The sequence below is a fragment of the Spermophilus citellus genome, assembly GCF_964194105.1.
Source record: "Spermophilus citellus genome assembly, chromosome: 2".
Taxonomy (NCBI): Eukaryota; Metazoa; Chordata; class Mammalia; order Rodentia; family Sciuridae; genus Spermophilus; species Spermophilus citellus.
The window spans coordinates 152,891,409-152,911,129 of record NC_138183.1 but is presented as its reverse complement, the minus strand read 5'-3'; the positions used below and the strand labels follow the sequence as shown (position 1 = coordinate 152,911,129).

The following is a 19,721-nucleotide window of genomic DNA, read 5'->3' as shown; positions in this document are numbered from 1 at the left end:
AGTTGTGATTCAATGCCCTAAAATAGCTGTTACCCACCAAAACATGCAAGTGAAATGAAAACCACTACAACGCATGACTGTAGTCCTATCTCCATCTGCCTGAGGACTGGAATGCTGCGTATCCTTCTACCATGCCTTAGCCACTAGAGCAAAACTCATGTTTATTTACCACAAAAGAGCATTTTTTAAAAATGGAAGATAATTACAAAACAAAAAACTTGTTAAAAAAATTCCATCATTTGAATGCTTCCAGGGTTTCCAGTTCTTTTATGATAATTCTGTAAGGGCAAAGTGAACAATCAGGCAGGAAGGGACTATAGCTGAGGCAGGGGAGGGACACTGTCACAAGTAACAATGACCTTGAATACTACACAAAGAAGTTTATTTTGAGAAGGGCAGTGGTGAATCACTAAAGAACTTAAGCAGGAGCATGATGTCATAAGATTTGTACTTGAAAAATTAGCTCTCTTTAGTTGCAGGGTAAAAAGGGCTGGTGGCAGGGAGCAGGAGATGACTGGAAGCAAGGAAGCCAGTTAGGAGTCCACCATGTTAATCAAGGCAATGGGTGACAGTGATCTGAATTAAGAAAAGGGTGGCGAACAGGAGGAGAAGATCTTTAATTCACAGGCATTAGACAACTGATTTAACAGAGGGAATAAGGGAAAGGGAAGAGTTAAAGAGAAAATCCATGTTCCTAGCCTGTGTAACTAACCAAGAGAACGACAGTGTCATTTACTGTCATGCAAGGGGAGGAAGAGGTTTCACAGATTCATGCTAAGTTCATTTGGGGACATGCTCACTAAAATTTAAGTACTTGTGAGATAATGAACTATAGCTATCCACAGGCAATCATACACACAGATGTTTAGAACTCAGAAGAGTGTTCTGGGTGGAGAATCAGATGGCAACTGAAATTATGGGAGTAAACAAAATCATGCAGAGGGTATGTCAAGTGAGATGGGAACAGGGTCTAAGATAAAACTCTGGAGGTTTTGTCAACTTCGAGGAACAAGCAGAAAGGAAATCTGAAAAGGAGGGGTAGGAGGAAAACAAAGAGTGTGCTGGCACAAAAGCCAAAAAAAGAAAATAGTTCAAGGGAAAAAATGGTCAACAGTGACTAATGGAGTTGGGACATCCAAAAAGATAAAGATTAAAAATGCCCACTGGATTTATCAACAAGAGCTTGTTAGTGACCTTGGCAGAAACAGTTCTAGTGGACAGAGTGTTATCCCACCCCAAAAAAGCTGTCCCTGACCCCTTCCTAGCCAATATTGATCCTGCCCTGCATAATCTCTGCCCTCTAATAATCTATGTTATTCACTTTGGCACCTATTCACACATGGTCTGTTTCTATTGTTCAGACACTTCACATAGGTTCATCTTGTTTTCCCATATCATAAACTCACTACATCAACAACTATGATATGTAATTCTTTTGTTTTCTTGACTGCAGTGATAACTGAAAGTTTGGTAAATGGACTTATACCAGTCTATAAAGTATTTTGTTACCAATCCATGATAAGGAAAGTATAGATATAAACAGTAAGTATAAACAGTAAGTTGCTAGAGACTTTATAACAATTAATGGTATAATTTTGTCTACTGAATTAAATTTAAAAATTAGCCCTGTATTTTGTTATGTTTTTAAAATTTCATTTTTCTAGTGATTCACTTTTACTGTATTTTACAAAGATATCAGTTGACAATGGATTGAAGAATTAAAAAAAAAGGTTCTGAATAGAAATGAAATGATCTGGTGAATTATCAAGTTCAATAATTATTGAGCTAGGTGTGGTAGCACATGCCTATAATCCCAGTGGCTTGGGAGGCTGAGGCTATAACAAGAGGATCTCAAGTTCAAAGCCAGCCTCAGCAACTTAGCAAGGTCCTAAGCAACTCAATGAGACCCTGTCTCTAAATAAAATACAAAAAAGGGCTAGGGATGTTGCTCAGTGGTTAAGCACCACTGGGTTCAATCCCTGGTACAAAAAAGTCCCCAGCTACAGACAGTTTGAGAAGCATTACCCTAAAATGTCACTTAAGCACTATGAATATAGTTAGTACCCAATCTTATTGTATGATGAAAATGAATAAATGAATGAATGAATGACCTATGAGAGAAAAATAACCAGAAATAAACTGAACTCAGAGGAGAAAAAAAAAATCTTTGAATGTGGTTGTCACAGAAAGAGTGTGGCTGGTTACAGTGGTACATGCCTGTGATCCCAGTTACTCTAGAGGCTGAGACTGGAGGATTGGAAATTGGAGACCAGCCTGGGCGACTATAAAGAGGGCTGGGGGTATAGCTCAATGGTAGAGCACTTGCCTAGCATGTGTAAGGCCCTGAGTTCAATCCCCAGTAGTACCACACACCCCCCCAGACAAAAAACAGTGTGATTGAGAGCTACCAATTGACTAGGCCAAAGCTGAATAATCAAATAATCAAGGTTCTAGCAAAATTTGAGATGACGCAGATCAAAAGAAAAAAGGAAGTTGAGATGGCAATTTTGGAAACCTGTCTAAAAAAGCAATTAATTTGGGCTGGAGTTGTGGCTCAGTGGTAAAGCACTTGCGTGGCATGTGTGAGGCACTGGGTTCGATCCTCAGCACTGCATGTAAATAAATAAAAGATCCATTTAAAAATTTTTTTAAAGCAATTAATTCCAAAGAGGGCTGTTTATTTCAATTGCCTTCTGTCCATCAGGGGAAAGTTGTCTGTGAGAAGCCTCTAAGCTGCAGGAATAAGGCCATATTTAACATGGGTGCCTGTAAGCAGCTGTTGAGGAAGAGCCTTTCCAGGAGCAGGGTTCTGAGCAGAAATGAAATGATTTGGTGAATTATCAAGAATAAATACTGGAAAAGTCTACTAGACTGAAGAAAATGGGAATATACTGAGCATCAAAATTTTGGAGAAAGAGGGAATTCAGACAATTAGGTGGGCCCTGGGTTCCCAACCTCAGGTACACAACCTTCTTATCAAAAGCCTCTGAGAAAATCAGCTGGGTTCTGTGTTGCTACTCACTGGTGTCATGGTGACAAGTGGGGAGGGTCCCCGTGGGCGCTTCAGCAGCTGCTGGGCATGCAGTTGGATGTTGGCTCCTCCATCTGATGCCCTCCGGCCAAGGGGGCCCATTCCATTCAGCAGCTGTAGGGTGGGTGGCTGTAACAGAGACTGCTCCTACAAGCAGAAGAGTGGGCAGGATTGACTCGTAAAATAGGGGGAAAGAGGGGTAAAAACAGCAGAATTCCAGTCCACTTAAATTACAGGGTTCTTTTTTGCTCTTCTTTTTCTTTCTATTTATTTATTTATTTATTTATTTATTTATTTATTTATTTATTTAATACATGACAATAGTGGAATGCATTACATTCATGATTCTTTAATCATGATGTAGACTACAGAAATCCTCTCTCTCTCACCCAAATTGCTTTACAAAGGAGACCATTCTTTTCTATACAGAAATCCTCAAATCCTCAAAGTCTCTCAGGAGTTCATTTATTTTCCTGGGGCAATACCTCTCCCACACCAAAAGTACCTTATACTCAAGCTGCCCGGTTGGTTGCAAATTTTGCATGGGCAACAGATTGTGCATGAAGTTCATGTTAGGGGCCACCTGCAGGAATGGAGCCTGAGGAGTGACTCCAGGAAAGCCAGGAAGGAGCTTCTGCAGATCTTCCATAACTTCCGTGCTGACAGAAAACAGGAAGACAGAGAAATGTGGTTAACATTCTTTCTCAGAGGTACTTAAATCCCCAAATTGATGATACTGTTATTTAATAGAGTTTATTTTATTTTTTACTTTTCTCCTCAATTTCTATTCCAAGAGTCCAAAGCAAAGCAGAAGCCTAATGTGTGAATTTGATTCTGACATTTTACTTCCTGGGACTGGGGACCGCTATTTTTCATTGACCACTCAGTAAAACCAACAGCTCTGAGTCAAGAGGAAACACTGGCACGAGTCCAGGTCGGGTTTTAAAAGCTCGGAGGTGAACAGCAAGTTTCTGGGGAACATGAGCCACTGCTAAGACAATGGTTGCCTGAAGTAGCAACTGATTCACCAGAGAAAGAATGCAATTACTCCTGTCAGTGCTGACAGGTCAGATAAGTACTGGATGTACAGGGCTGTCATGCTGCAACAGTAGGTTCTACAGCAGACTTTAAAATAAGAGACCTTTGCACTAACAGCGACCCAGGACTCCACCCCTTTGAAGCTGACACACTGTGTGGGGACAGAATGTTCCCCTTATTGCCTGTTTGATCATCAGCCGAGAACAAGAAACATAAAGCAAGCAAATCAGCAGGCATGGGAGTTTTGGAAATTCACTCAGAGAAAAGAGGTATTTATAAGAAAACCAGCTTTGCCCCTACTTGAACTCTCAGAACTCTTGCTACAACCTTCTCTTTCCTACTCAGCAAAGAAAATATTCATAAAAGAGGTAGGCTATTTTTAATATTGAGGGTTCTCAACTTGAGAACAAAAATGGAGTGAGCTGGCCTTCAGTCCTTTTCCCCAGAGTGAGGGCATCAGGGAACACTGTGAAAGACAGCTTTGGGAAAACACTTTTGAGAAATTGGTGTGTTTCTGAATTCTTGTTCATTTACATATAAAAATAAGTCAGTCCAGATATATATCACATCACTTGTTCTCCCTTCCTAGACGAGTCTTGCATTATAACATGTGGCAAATGTTTCTAAAAGCTGTCAAATTTAGATGAATTTTAAGAGGTATTTCTGTGTAACTTAGATTCAAAGACCTCAATCTTTGTGGGCAAAGGTACCATCACACTCCTCACCAAAGTACTGTGATTAACTGGCATGATGATTGCTAACAGCCCACTAGAGCCCCACAGATACTGCGCAATTTTTAAATTAAATCCATGTTGATCTACCAGGATGTGTTAAGGGTTAAAACTTATCTTAGCCACTTAATTTAGATCTCATCTGGGAGAGAGCATAAAGTAGAAAAAACATGCCATGAAAAAGCCAGGTAGGAATCCTCTGCCCTGGTGCTTGGCAGGGCTGTTGCCCAGACACTCACCGTGGGTCAGCCACACCCACTGTGTGCCTCCTCATTGACAAATAGCGGACAAGTGCTTCAGGGGAAGGCTCTTCACCCTCATCGCTGTCCAAGTTCACTGCCCCATCCGGCTGAGGCGGGAGGGAAACACAACCAATTAGAAATAGGAAGGAAGGAAAGGAAATGTAGATATGGGAAAGAAAGTGGTTTCATTGGCAACTATCAGAGGATGCTACTTGCCTCCACAATTTGGTTCTCTGGGTTGATCAGCTGCACCTGGGGAACGCTGATGTTCATAGCGGTACCTGCCTGCTCCGCCTGTGAAGTAGTACATAAGTATACACAAATACCTTAAACATTAGAGGGAAATAATGATAGCTTTTCAAAGTAGTCCTGACTGCTAAAGTCTTTGGTTCCTCTGCCCTTAGAAGTCACAATAAGTAAGCATTCTTTAGAGAGGACAGTATTCCAATGATTGGCTATTTCTTAAAAAAAAAAAAAAAAAAGAAAGAAAAGAAGAAAGCAATCATTGTTACCATCCATCCTCTCTGTCAAAGAAAGGTTCAAGTCTTGATTGGTCTCTGACAAAGGAAGAGATGACAGAAGTATGGAAGAACAGGAAACTCCTTTGACTTGGGGTTGGTGAGCAGCAGCTAACCCTTACCCCCTGGTGTTACGTGTCCTGAACTAGATCACTGGAGACATTGCCCACCTGGATATTGACTGGTGCTTGAAATGCCATGGCTCGGGGCATGCTAGGAAGTGCTCCGAGACGCAGGGTTTTATGTCTCTTATGTCGATCACACAGCAGGCTGTAGATTGCACTATAGTGATCATAGGCATCTGATCTTAATGACTACCAAGAGAGAAGGGGGGAAAAAAGTAAAAATCCCTGATGAAATGGCATGTCAATGACCAAAACCCTTTCAATAATAACATCAGAAGACCAAAGCACCTTCTTTCCTTCCTTCCCTGGCCCAGGAGGGGCAGAGGAAGAGAAAAAGGAGGAAAGCAAAGAGACCCAAGTTCTCAGGAAGGAGAAAGAATAGAAAATGCAGGATAGAGGAAGGACTACTACACCTCACTTTGTTCTCCACTCCTTCCTAGATACCTGTAGTGTCCGCTCTTTGTCTAGTCCCATGTCCTCCATGGCCAAGAGGACATCCTCATTCAGAGGGTCCATCTGCCTTTCTTCCTTCAGTTGCTGGCATTCGGCTATTAACTGTAACATGAAAAGATGCAAGCAGTCAAATCCCCAATTAATCACCTCCATGTGGCATATCATATACAATGACCAAGCTGTTCCATGCACCCTAGCTGAGGGTGTTTTGGCCTCGGAGTCTAAGCAAGACATCTCTGGTGAATGGCTATGAGCAGATAAGATCCCCCTGTTTCCTGAGCTCCTTGGGGTACCTCGGATAGTCACAATGGTTTTGAAAAGATAGGCTACAGAAACCACTGAGCACACTAAGATAAGAGAAAGGAGACATCCCTATGGTAAGAGAACTCCCAAACTGTGGGCTGCAGTATCTTGAAAGCCAAAAACAAACTAAAATTTGGGAAAAAAAACAGTAGGGAACCAGTCTCACCATTCTCCAGCAGTTTGGCTGATTTTTACAGTCTTTGTTTTCTTCCCTTGCTACTTTAATATTACCCAACAGTTTGTACCTTGTGCCTACCCATCTTTTCAGGTCATGTCCAGATTACAATCACATGCAAAAGAGACTGCTGTAGCTCTAAGAGGAGATCCCCAAGGCAAGAGATGGCCAGCTCACCCTGTCGAAGTTGGGGTCAGCATCTCCTATCTTCATCCACTTGTGCTTACATATCTGTTCCATAGAGAGGCGCTTATTTGGGTCTAACACCAACATGTGACGGATCAAGTGCTCACATTCTGTAACAGACAAACAGCCTGCCGTCAGTCTCTGGTGGGGGCAGGCACCAGTGGATCTGAGGAACTTACAGGCAAGACCAGCAGGTAGCTTCTTAAGCTCCTTGCTTTTAATTTTTGTCTCTCTTTTTCTTTGATTCTTACCTATCACACTTCTTACTCCAGAAAGGGGTGGGCAAAGCAGAGACAGGTGAAGATGTGACAGTATGGCAAATGCTTTCACTGAAAGTCTGACCAGAAAAATCTGGGGATAATCCACAGATTTAATTTATTTATATTAAGTATGGCCCCATTTAATACAATTAATGGAGAGAAGAATATCCTCTAAAGAGATTTAGTTTCTCTCAGGTTCTCAAAATATTCAGTTCTATCTTCCGTATGTGTTTTATTAGGTAAATTTTAATGATTTGGGTTTTGCTGTACAATATGACTCTTCAAAACTCAGGGAATTTAACATTTATGATGGTATAAGGTATACATGGAGAGAGGAACAGGCAGAGACAACCTCTTTACCATACGCTGGGATTCAGCTAGGCTTATGTAGAATTTTTTCCAAGGTTATGTAAACATTCACAGGTATAAAAACGAAGCTGTGAGTGAGCGATTCAGATCAACAGATATTTTTCTCTGGGAACACATACTATAGGTTACGCTGCAGAAAAAAACAATAGGTTAAAAAAAATCAAGAAACCTATATTCAGATTTCAAAACCATCTTCTATTTCTCATTTTTCTCATCTGCAAATTGGAGCTACTGAAAATCATGTAGGAGTAGCAGCCATGACAAAGGTTGCAGGTGATAATACAGTAGCAGTATTAACACATTCTTCTAAGCATTTTACGTTGTTATTATCTCATTTAATCCTATAGCAATCCTAAGAGGGATGTATTATCATCATTCCCATTTTAGAAATGGTAAAAATTAGGCAGAGAGAAGAGCTGATAGTGGATCCAAATCCCTGAACCATTAATTCAACATCTTCATCCAAGCCACCATTACAGTGTATTTAGACACCTGCAAATCTCTTCACTGGTCTTTTCTGCTTCCAGGCTTGATCCATAGAGAAGCAAATGGAATTTTTCTGAAGCATAATTCTGGGCCTATTGTTACCTTGCATATAACTCCACAATCTCTTCCCTTAATCCTCAGAATGAAAATCCAAAGTCCTGGGCTTCTGAGGCCCCTGCCTAGTCTTTGCACATGCTCTGCACACTCCCACCCACTGGCTTCTACATTTGCTCCCTTCTTTAGCTCGAATGGTTACTTCTCAGATCTTGTCATTCAGGTAAAAGCTTAAATGTCAGTTCCTTGGAAAGCTCATCCCTTACCACCTACTCTAAAGCAGGCTGCCAGTCACTCTTTATTACATTTCATGAATTTTCTTCACACGAATGATTTGTGAACTTGTCTTGTTTATATATTTACTTGTTTATGTCTCTCCTACCACAATATAAGTCATTTTCACTTCCATGGCCATACTGAATCTCCAATACCAAAAATGGTTATTACACTTACTAGGAGAGTTGAATAAATATCTACTGAATACACAAATAAGTATTTATTGCATTTAACTCTGACCCTAATCAAATAAGACTTTATTTGTGGAAATGTTTTATATTTCACTGAATCTTTACAACAACCTTACATCAGACACTCTCATTAGCCCCATCTATAAATGAAGAAGAAACATGATTTTGAAAAGTTAATGTACTCAATGTTGTAAAGTAATGTGAAGCTGTGCTCCTGATTACCGTGTTATACATTTTTAGGTTGATATAAATTCTGGTTGATCTATTTTTCCAGGGAAAATTCAACTCTGCAATTTCCACAGCATTTGGCAAACACCATGCTATATCACTCTTAATTTTTAATATCCTCTAGCTTTAAAATACAAAGAAGTTCCTAAATCAAAATTACTTTATATCGGTACCAATTTGTTCTTGTGGTATGATTAAAAGTACATTCACATGTAGAGATCCAAAAGACTACAGTTTCTGCATCCCTCTAAAACAAGAGTAAATGTCATCTAAAATGTTAAGCTTCATTAAAATTATGTTTTCAGAGTAGCAAGGCTAGATCGCACAACTGTAGCTTCACTGACAGACATGTCTATGGTCTGTAATTACACAAGGGAAAAAAATGTCCTTAATTTAGAAAGTTGCTAAAGCTAACGACCCCTCCATAGGGAGAAGGCCAGGCCTTCTTTGAAAGTTGGGAAGTTGTTGTCAAGGCCTCTAGATGGCACTCGTTTGTTTTCCTTTGATCTCCACACACACCAGTGCTTAAAATGAGATGACCAAGGCCAAATGACATTCAGATACAAGCTTGAGTTAAAACAGGGATTTTTTTTTTCAAGGCGATTTCCTTAAAAACAAAGCAAAACAAAAAACTGCCACAACAAGTCCTAATGAAAATCAATCTATCTATCTTTCTATCTATCTATCTATCTATATATCTCATTCAATTTGAGGACCTTGAAACCTCTATTTAGTTGTCCTTAATCATTATTTGGCTTGGATACCTTTGAAAATGTCCAGAAAATTCTGCCCAAGAAATTATACACAGAAACCATCATGTAATTTTTCACTGTTCAAAATGTTAAAGAAGCTTGCCATAGTTTCCCTAAATGTCTACAGGTCCCAGAGCAAGAACTGCTGGTTACGATGCCAATGCCTCAAGGACAAGAGCTTTTATCTTGTCTGCCCTACATAATATCCAAAGGAACAAAATCTAACACTTCTCATCTGCTGCACAGATGGTAAAATATGACAAAATGCAGAATGTTTGAGTAGCATCATCAATTCGTACTTTCTCTGTGTTATACAGCTCATGAAATTATTAAAGAAGATTTGAATATACTGTTCTATATAAACTATGGAAAGAGGATAAAAATGAAGGAAATAAATGTTCCTGAACCTAAAAACACAGCCAATCACAGGATAGTCAATTTGAAAGAGTGCAAAGATGATGGGTCCTCAGATCAAAGGGTGTAAAACATCAGCTTTTCAGATGCCAACAAGTACTCTATTTTAATGTCTAAAATGGTCCCATCACTTGTTCCCTCCCAAAGGCCAGAGCCTTTGATGCTGAATGAAACTGAAGTACTCTGGGCAATGCAGGAATATGCTGCTCTGCTTGTGTGTGCCAGAAAAGCAGCTTCCCTTCGGAGGCTGCTTTCATCTGCTCTGTACAAGACGCCAAGCGGTCTCTGCAGTGAAAATCACTGTGGGCCCATGAAACTTGATACGCCAACATAATGTTAACTAGAGGATGCCCAGAGCAGGCGAGCCCTGCTGTGCTGACAGGCATGATGACTGTGAGGAGAGCGAGCTCCTGTAATGGGCAGGGTCCTAAAATGGGAATGAAGATTGTCAGCGTGACTCCAGCTCAGAAGGAAACATCTTTTTTTCTTTTTGTCTTTGATAATAAATCTCTCAAAGAAGTTGAAAGTATTTGGCTTGAGGAGGGACAAAAATATTGAAGATGGTAAGGGATTAAAAACCAACTTTAAGTTCACCTAAGACAGTTTCACAGAAACTCTGCCTCAAGTTTCTAAGGTAGTAAAAGACGGAACTTAAGAAAGAATTTCCTGACTAAACTTTGAAAACATGCCACCTGAAGACAGGGTGAAGGCAGCGAGGCTGATTTATCTTGGAGAAGAGAAGGTGTGGGTAGGAAGGGGCATGCTGGGTGTCCTTCAATATCTGAAGGGTCATTTACAAAGATGACAACAAAGTAGATTTGTACTGTGCTAAGGGCTTGAATTTAGAATAATTAGGAAGTCACAGGTTTGCTGTAGGAAGAATCTTTTTTTTTTTTTAATATTTTTTTAGTTGTAGATGGAAACAATAACTTTATTTTATTTCTATATGGTGCTGAAAAACCCAGTGCCTTCCACATTCGAGGTGAGCACTCTACCGCTGAGCTACAACCCCAGCCCAGAATGAATCTTTTTAATGATCAGGATCTGAGGAGGGGCCAGTCCAGCAGGCAAGGTCACGCGTGTAGCACAGCTAATTTTACCTATTTTATACATCAGTGTTCTGGGTAAGATTTTACTTGAAAAAGTAAGTCCAGAAACAAGTAGATAGGATGAACTCCTTGGACACACCACCACCAATTCCAAGTCACGGACTGTGACAAGGGAACCATTTGTCCTATGAAGTAGTAGTAAGCTTACATTCACTAGAAATGTTGAGATTGGCATTTGAGATGCCATTAGAAGGGCTCCTAACCTTAGATCTGAGGAAGACTAAGAATCCTTCAAGGGTGGTCCCTGTGGCTTACAGAGGTGTGCATCCCCAGTGACTACCAAGATAGCTGACATGGAAGAGGCCCTAACGACTTCAATATCCTAAAACCCATAAGAATATAGGCATGCTTCACACTTTAAGCTGAAATAACCAGAAAACTATCGTTTCACTTAAGATTTAGATGTGGCACTACATGGGGCCAAAAAGGTAACTGGATGGTTTTTAACGTCTCCCACAGGGGTACGTTCTCAGTGATCTTTTCTAAAGTTATACAGAATAATCGTCCCTTCACATTAGTGGGTGACCACCTGAGGAGATGCCTGCACTTGGGCAGAGCTGCTGCACTGAAGCAATGATATAAGAAACCTAAACAATTCTTGGCAACTAAATCTCTTCCAGAAACCCTGTGGACTTGACTTATAGCATAATGTTCCTTTAGCATGTTAAAAAAGTAAGAGTGAAAGATACACAGAAAACAATACACACAGGGAAGGAGGGAATGAAGGATTAGAGCAAATCATTCAAAATTACTAACATTTATTTAGCACTTATATGATAGAGTGTTAAACTCTTTAAGTTAATTCACACACCAACCTCTATTACTATTATTTGCATTTTATAGACATAAAAACTAACAATCAGAGTTGAAAAACTTGATCAGATAATAAAAGGCAGAATCGGGATATAAATTCTAGTCAGAACTCCATAGAGTTCTTAACCTATATAGTACCTAAAATACATTAATTACTTGTGTTTTAGGTAGCATATTTTTTTAAAATTTATTTTTTTAATTGTAGTTGGACACAATATCTCTATTTTGTTTATTTGTTTTTGTGTGGTGCTGAGAATCGAACCTAGGGCCTTGCACGTGGTATGCGAGCACCCTACTGCTGAGCCACACCCCAGCCCCTAGGTAGCATGTTTTTATAAGAATAAATCAAAACAGTTTAATTCCCACCTCTGACATATCAAACGGCATATAATCTCGATAGGTATCACTCACAGGCTAACTTAGTACCAAATGGGCTAAATCAATCGATGGTCAGAAAACTATGAACTAGCTAGAAAACAGCTTTGTGTGGGGAATAACGATTTGAATGAAATAAGAAGGCAGAGACATAAGAACAAAGGGCGTGTGGGTCATTCCACTAGTAATTTTACTAGTAAGAACCAAACAACAGAGGGCAACCTTACTTCATATACTCTGGCGGTTGCCAGGTAATGGAGACTATGATAGAGGGCTACCAACAACAGTCATCCCCAGTCAACAACTGCGGACAAGGAAGAGGCTGAGGCAGAAATTTAGGGAACTGGATTATCAACATCTTTAGGCTGATCCTATGAAGGAGGGAAAGCCACGGTTCCTTAAACCCCTCAGGCAATGCTAATGTATAGGACAAGGCAAAGCCATCATTTTCAGCTCTGTGCCAGAGGAATGGTCTGAACTGAGTCATAGATTCTTTTTGGCCACATAAAGCTACTTTGAGCTGGTGGAAACAGAAGCCATCTGTATGCCAGAAGGCAAAGGAAGATTGCAAGGAAGAAATAATTACTCAGGAAATTCATGCTTCCTACAGGTGGTGAGAGAAAGTATATAGTCTAGTTTCTCACAAGCACTTTCCTGTCAATACTAGGTAAGTTCAAAGGTAATTCCAGAGAAGTCGGCCCAACAGTTCTTTATTTTTGATAATTTTAGCACATTTTTAAATAATGTTTTTTTCTTAGCAATGAATTACTTTTAGAGCAATTCAAGTTTCAAAGAGGGCTCTATTTTTCTAAATCCCAAAATCCAAAGAGGAAACAAATTAATTGGCTGTTAAATTTCTAAAACATCTGTTTCCATGGAAAATGAAGAACTTTATTAAAAAAATTGTAAACAGTTAAATAGCATTAAAGTCTTTACCATCTTAAGATGGTTAACAGTTAAATGGCATTAAAGTCTTATCCTTAGCCAAGGGTACTAGGCAATATGTTGCTTGCTTCTGTTTTCATTCACATTATCCAGCTCAAAAGGGGGAATGGGCAAGAACTGATAGTATCACAGCAGACAGAACATGACTGAATAGTCTGCAATGACACTCTCAGGACAGAGCAGATGGCTTTGGCAAGTAAGAGTCTATCCCCTTACTTCATATTGTCTGGATTTACAAATGCTCGTGACTCACAGCTGCTTTTTAATTCTGTCTACCTTTTCCAAAAAGGAAAACCACACACATAATATAATGTTTTTCTTCGTGAAAGGAAAATAAAAGTATGTCATAATATCCTGATACTTTCAGAATCGTGGCCAAAGTAGTGTGACCATCTTGCAATGTCATGGTCCCTACGGAAATAATTTAAAGGTAAATCAATAAAAATAGTGGGATTTTTGTTTGATTATTTGTTTTTGGCCAAATACCTTCTTTTGATAAGAAGCTGGCCAGAGTTAGGAATCCTCACTCTGCCTCTGGAATGCGCTCTAAAAATGACATTTTATTAATATGCCTAAGGGAACTCTTTCACTGTCAACTACCAACTAGGGTGAAATCTATTTCCCATGGTCACTTTTTAAAAATCTAAACACTTAATAGACAAATGGTCTTCAAATAAGACATTGGTATGTATAAACAACATACACTGTGCCAGTTTATAGACACATTCAGTCTACATAAATGTTAAATATATATCATTCAAAATACAGGGGGTTTGTTGTTGTTGCAAAGAAATTTTGTAACATTAGATACTCCTAGAACAATAATGTTGTGGAAAAAACAAGTAAATGCATATATCAAAAGCAAGTGTTATAGAATCTGAATACTTTTACTTTATAAATTAAATTTTGTGGGCTGGGGATGTGGCTCAAGCGGTAGTGCGCTCGCCTGGCATGCGTGTGGCCTGGGTTCAATCCTCAGCACCACATACAAACAAAGATGTTGTGTCCGCCGAAAACTAAAAAATAAATATTAAAAAAATTCTCTCTCCCTCTCTCTCTCTCTCTCTCAAAATAAATAAATAAATAAATAAATAAAAATAAGCACTGAGATTAGTTCCTCTAACACAAGAAAATAGAGAGGAAAAATGTTGCTTTGAAACCATTTGCTTTCAGTTGTTCTGGATAGAAAAACAGAAGTCCCATACTGGAACATGTTGGCAAATTTCTAAAATGCTATTCCAACAGTGAGATAGTGATCATATTAGAAAGTGTAGCATTCTTGATTTTTCTTTTTTTAAAAAAGTCAAGGACCTTCTTCAAGGACCTTTTTCTGCTTCTTTTTTCAACCAATAAGCATTTATTAATTACCAACTGTATGCCAGCAAGGAGTAGCATTTAGGCTGTACAGGAGAGTTCTTCGAATTAAATACAAATCTCCTCAAATAAATACAAATATGTCACTGGTTTCTGTAATGTAATCAGAATATTCTGGAATAGAAAAAAAGTTCCTTACAGCTTTAAAACTTGTGAGACACTTTTGATTACTGAACATAGAGGCCACAGGGAGATGGACTGGAACAATTTAGCTAACAGAGATGCAGTTAGTAAGAAAAGTTTGTATTAGGAATCAATACACTGATGTTGAGAGGGTTCTTTCTTTTTTTTTTAATATTTATTTATTTTTAGTTATCGGCGGGCACAACATCTTTGTTTGTATGTGGTGCTGAGGATCGAACCTGGGCCGCACGCATGCCAGGCGAGCGCGCTACCACTTGAGCCACATCCCCAGCCCGAGAGGGTTCTTTCAATACAAGATAGACTATGAAGAAAATAGTGTTTGACCTACATGTCTATTTATTAGAAAAATAATAACTATTTCTTAAAAGTTTCCTTCTTTTTTTCTTTTGGTGCTGGGGATCAAGCCCAGGACCTGGTACACACTAGGAGTTAATGCTCTACCACCAAGTTGTACCTGCAGCCCTCAATTTCCTTATTGTCAGTCAGGTTTTTTTGGTGGTTGTGATGCTCCCATAATTAAGATTCAGAAATCAAGAGACCCTGCTTAAGGCTGGAGATGCCCACACTGAAATCCAGTCCAAGCTGAAAAGACCCTTGTTTGCTACACTACTGTGCTGAAGCCTGTCCATTTTGCTTCACATTTACCAAGGCTTGCTGCTTACAGTAAAAGTTTTTTTTTTTTTTTTCCTGAGTCCTAACATCAATCATTATAGTAGAACAAAATTCTAGCTCAGTTTTACTCCAGGGTCCAACACTCAGTATTTGCTAGTAATTAGCACTTCCTTTGATAGATTATCCAGATGTACTTAGACAAAGATATCCATTTCAGGACTCTCTTGATACTTGGAATAACTTGCCAGATATGTATTTAGTGAGAACCAAAATACAATCAAAGATGGTTGGATGGTTTCTGAAGTCAAACTGTCATTGTTCAAATCCCAGCCCTGCCACTTATTAGATGTGTGATCTTAGGCATGTTAGTTAAACTTATCATGTTCTAATTTTCTTGTCCATCAAATGACCCATCATATTGCCTACTTTACATAATAGCCTACACTATAGCATTGTTTTGAGCTTTAAGTAGTTAGTGCAACAGTGCCTGGCACATGGAAAGTATTCAGTAAATGTTGTTATCCAAACCTCTGGAGTCCTTCTACTTAGAACTTCCTTTCTCTGTTTTTCTACATAGGGTTGCCATAGCAAGGAGACAGTTTGCCTGAAAAGATGAATAATAAATAGGGCAGTATCAACATTTAGGCCCTGGTTTTCTACAATGGTAGGTGGGTGTTAAAGGGATGGCTACAGGAGACCTGCTTTACACTAGCTTCTTTTCTGACATCACTCCTGTTTTCTGCATTCACTGACATGAAGGCAACATGATTTTCTCCCTGGCAGTGAAGTACACCTTGAAAGGTATGAAAGAACTGCTCTGAGGGCTCTGTGCCCCTTAGTGTGTTGGCATGGGTGGGTGAGCTGCTTTAATCCCCTGCCTCATTCTCTCTAAACAAAGTGGCATTAGCAAAGAAAGATGCTGTGTGGTTCTTGATGAGTAAGCCGATCAGGGCAGAGTTGTTTGCTTGTAAGTGGAAGCTTTTTGGCAGTAGCTGCAGGGTACATTCTCCATCAGAACCATTATGTAAGCCTGGGTCTTGCATTCCCAGTGATAAAATGCTTATGCAGTATTACAACTAATTAAGTCACAATGAAGTCTAATCAATAAGGACTCAAAAATATTGTCCACAAGAGATTTCTATGCACTCACTAACACTGCAGTTTTCTTCATTGTAAATTAATTTTCCTTCAGTTAAATAAATGATCTTACTATGTTGCTAGGAGAATAAGGCAAACTAGACTTTGATAAGTAGGAATCCCAGAGTTTTTTCAAAATATGCTGTTACTGAATGAATTTGATACCCAAAATATTTGTTATTGTCTTCCACTGGTGGGAGGGGGAGTCAGAAAAAAGCATCTGCTGACACATGTGGTTAGGCACATTTGTCTCATCTTCTATGATATCTCAGGAAAATGTACATTTTCAAGTTATAATGACAGTGCTACAAATTTAAAGATGATTTCTTGAAGGCTGAATGGACTTTATACCACCTAGATAATTCTTGTATAATTTGGCTTGGGGATTTTCCTAAGGGATACTTTCTGGGATGCTCTGATAAGTTTAACCCCAAAATAGTCTGACTGATTTTGTTTTGTATGAGACACAGAAAGTCAACTCTTCAGAAGGCCAAAACACCTTTAAAAACTAGAAGTCACTTGACCTGATCACCGATACAATAACTCAGATAACAAAAGCACATAAAACCAAGTGAGTTACCTATCACTTTAATCATATAATACAAAAGTTTAACATAAGTGATTTAACATAAGTGACTCAGTAGTAATTTAGTTTTTTTATTCAAAAATATTTACTGCAAATTTATACCCTACTGGGGGCTTTTTAAAGTTTTATGTAAGGCATTAATGTGCAAAACAGTACTGCTATCAAGGGGCTGACATTCTAGCAGGGAAGGGAGGAAGAACTCCAAATAATTTTAAGACTACGTGGTGTGAAGTCAATTCAGCTTTCAATAAATCATCTTATAAATTTGTAGCATTGTCATTCTAAGTTGAAAGCATACATCTTTAGCACGTCTCAGGACCCCTACCACAGGAAGCTTGTGTCAAACAAATGAGACCAGGCATAAAAACTTCTAATTGTGAAGATACTTCATTCCACACATTGCTGACAATAAAGAGAAGCTTAGAATTCTTGAATTAACCATATCCATTATTGAGCATGGTATCCCATATAGCTGGATACTCTGGAATTTAACTTGGATAGAAGCAGCTAGATGATATAGCCTTTCCTCCCTGTCTCTCAAGTGTTAATTTAGAAAACTATACCAGCTTTGTTTCTAGCAGAAAAATGGACAAATTCAGCTCAAGTCTATGATAACAACTTAAGAAGAGATCTTGTTCTTAAGGACTTCCCTCAACCCATAATCTGTAGAACAGTGACAGCACACCTGACAGGCTCTTACCTCCACAAGAAGAATTAACTCTCAAGTCTAGCAAGGCACAACCATGCCCAGAAACAGTCGCTGTTAACAGGAAGAGGACTCAGCAGTCTCTGGGCTTCCTTCACATGAACTTGAAACCTCATGGTATTGGAAGGGTATCTCAGTTAAGAAAAGAATGAATAATCTTAGGAATTCATGTTCTCCTCTCCTTTTGACAGTACCTTCTGATGGGTCCTAGGATTCAAGGCAACACCAAGTGCATGTACATTCGGGGGCAGGAGAGATCATAATGGTAATATAGCAATATAAAAATGTTAATTCATTTCCTAGACTGGTTTGTTTTCTCTACTTAATCTTAACAAAAATCTTTGTTCCCAGTTAGGGAATTACTTGTCTGAGATAAAAGAGTGACTACATTTAGGATAATCAGGTGGGCTTTCTCTTGAGTCTTTAAGCTTTCACACTAACTTATATTATAAATATTAGTTCTTTCTAAGTACTTAATGTAATATGGTTTATGTCTAAGCACTAATAGACAGTGGGGTTGACAGCATGGCTAGCTGTTTACCAGGATCCACTCTCTAAAGCCAGCTCTGCTAAGGCTTCAGCAAGAATATTTTGCCATGATCTGAGGGTGTGGGGGTGGAGAGTAGAGGAGATTCAAGTTGCTCGCAGGAAATACTGTGGACATTGGAAAAGCAGAGGAAGTGGTTTATTTATCTTGCCCTTTTTTGCAATAGTGTGGTGTAGCAGAACAAACACTGAATTTAAGTAATGACTAAGTTACTTATTACCTATGTGGCCTTAGGGAAGTCAACTAATTTCTTTAAACTTCAGCTTCCTAAACTTTATCGGCAAAATGATAAAATAATATATGCTATAGTTATGTTGCTCAAATTAGATCAAGTATAAGAAAATATGTGATAAACTCTAAAACTCTAAAGAAATACTATATATATGGGGGGTACCAGGAATTGAACTCAGGGGCACTTGACCACTGAGCCACATCCCCAGCTCTATTTTGTATTTTATTTAGAGACAGGTCTCACTGAGTTGCTCAGCACCTCACTTTTGCTGAGGCTAGCTTTAAACTCGAGATCCTCCTGCCTCAGCCTCCCCAATCACTGGGATTACAGGTGTGTTCCACCACACCTGGCTAATTTCTTGATACTACTGTTGATATTATTATTTGAATAAGCATATCCCTCTGAAAGAGCTTTTTTAGTCAACATTTTAACAAACCTGTGCATTAATTCATTCATTTAATAAATACTTATGAGTGCCTACTAGAACTCAGTCACTATCCTAAACTCTGAGAACCTAGCAGTCAACAAAATACAAAAGCTTAGTACAGTCAAGTGATACTGGAGGTCAGAGGTAAGAGACAATATATACTGTTAGGTCATGACAAATGCTCTGAAGAAAAAGCAGAGTTATAGAAAAAAACGTTGGTCAAACCTCAGCACCATATAAAAAATGAAATAAAGATATCATGTCCAATGTCCACCTATAGCTAAATATATATATGAATGAAAAAAACGTCGGGGGTAGTCAGGAAAGGATCCTCTGAGAGGACAAGAAAATATTTGAGGGAACAGGAATGTACGTGCTTACAGGGCGGAGAAATAGCAAGGATGCCTCTGTGACTGGAGTTCAAAACCTTAGATGAAGAGCAACAGAAAATGAGATCAAGCTGGGCGCAGCAGTGCACACTGGTAACTCCAGCTACTCAGGAGGAGTATCAAAATTCAAGGCCTTCCTGGGCAACCTAGCAAGACCCTTGCTCAAAACAGAAAATACAAAGGGTTGAATGTAGCTTAGTGGTACAGTGCCTCTGGTTCAACCAATCCAGAAAGAAAGAGGGAGTGCAGAGCAGAGAAATGAAATCAAGGAGGGGAGGGTCAATCAGTTGTGCCCTATAGGCTAAAACAATAATGACTTTCAGAAATTTATTTTAAATGTAAATGAAAGTCATTGAGGAGAATTTGGGGCTGCATTCTGACAGAGATAAATCTTACTACATGCCAGATACTATGCTAGATTATAGACAACTGTGACAAAGACATTTTGTTTGTCCTTACTCTAAAGTTTAGTGTGGAAGACAAACAACAAAGG

The 19,721-nt window shown here is 39.0% G+C and overlaps 1 protein-coding gene across 3 annotated transcripts in view; it reads right to left on the bottom strand.

The window, feature by feature from the left end:
- Positions 1 to 19,721, bottom strand: part of SIK3 (SIK family kinase 3) — a 246,893-nt gene that overhangs the window by 24,937 nt on the left and 202,235 nt on the right. For 2 of the 3 annotated variants that reach the window (XM_081272989.1, XM_081272991.1), the window contains exons 7-13: positions 6,794 to 6,912; positions 6,130 to 6,240; positions 5,731 to 5,874; positions 5,259 to 5,336; positions 5,040 to 5,149; positions 3,537 to 3,690; positions 3,023 to 3,178 (exon numbers count right to left, since the gene is read on the bottom strand). In XM_081272989.1, coding sequence (XP_081129115.1) covers positions 3,023 to 3,178; positions 3,537 to 3,690; positions 5,040 to 5,149; positions 5,259 to 5,336; positions 5,731 to 5,874; positions 6,130 to 6,240; positions 6,794 to 6,912 — 872 coding nt within the window. The remainder of the gene's footprint in view (positions 1 to 3,022; positions 3,179 to 3,536; positions 3,691 to 5,039; positions 5,150 to 5,258; positions 5,337 to 5,730; positions 5,875 to 6,129; positions 6,241 to 6,793; positions 6,913 to 19,721) is intronic. The other variant, XM_081272990.1, reaches the window with a different exon arrangement.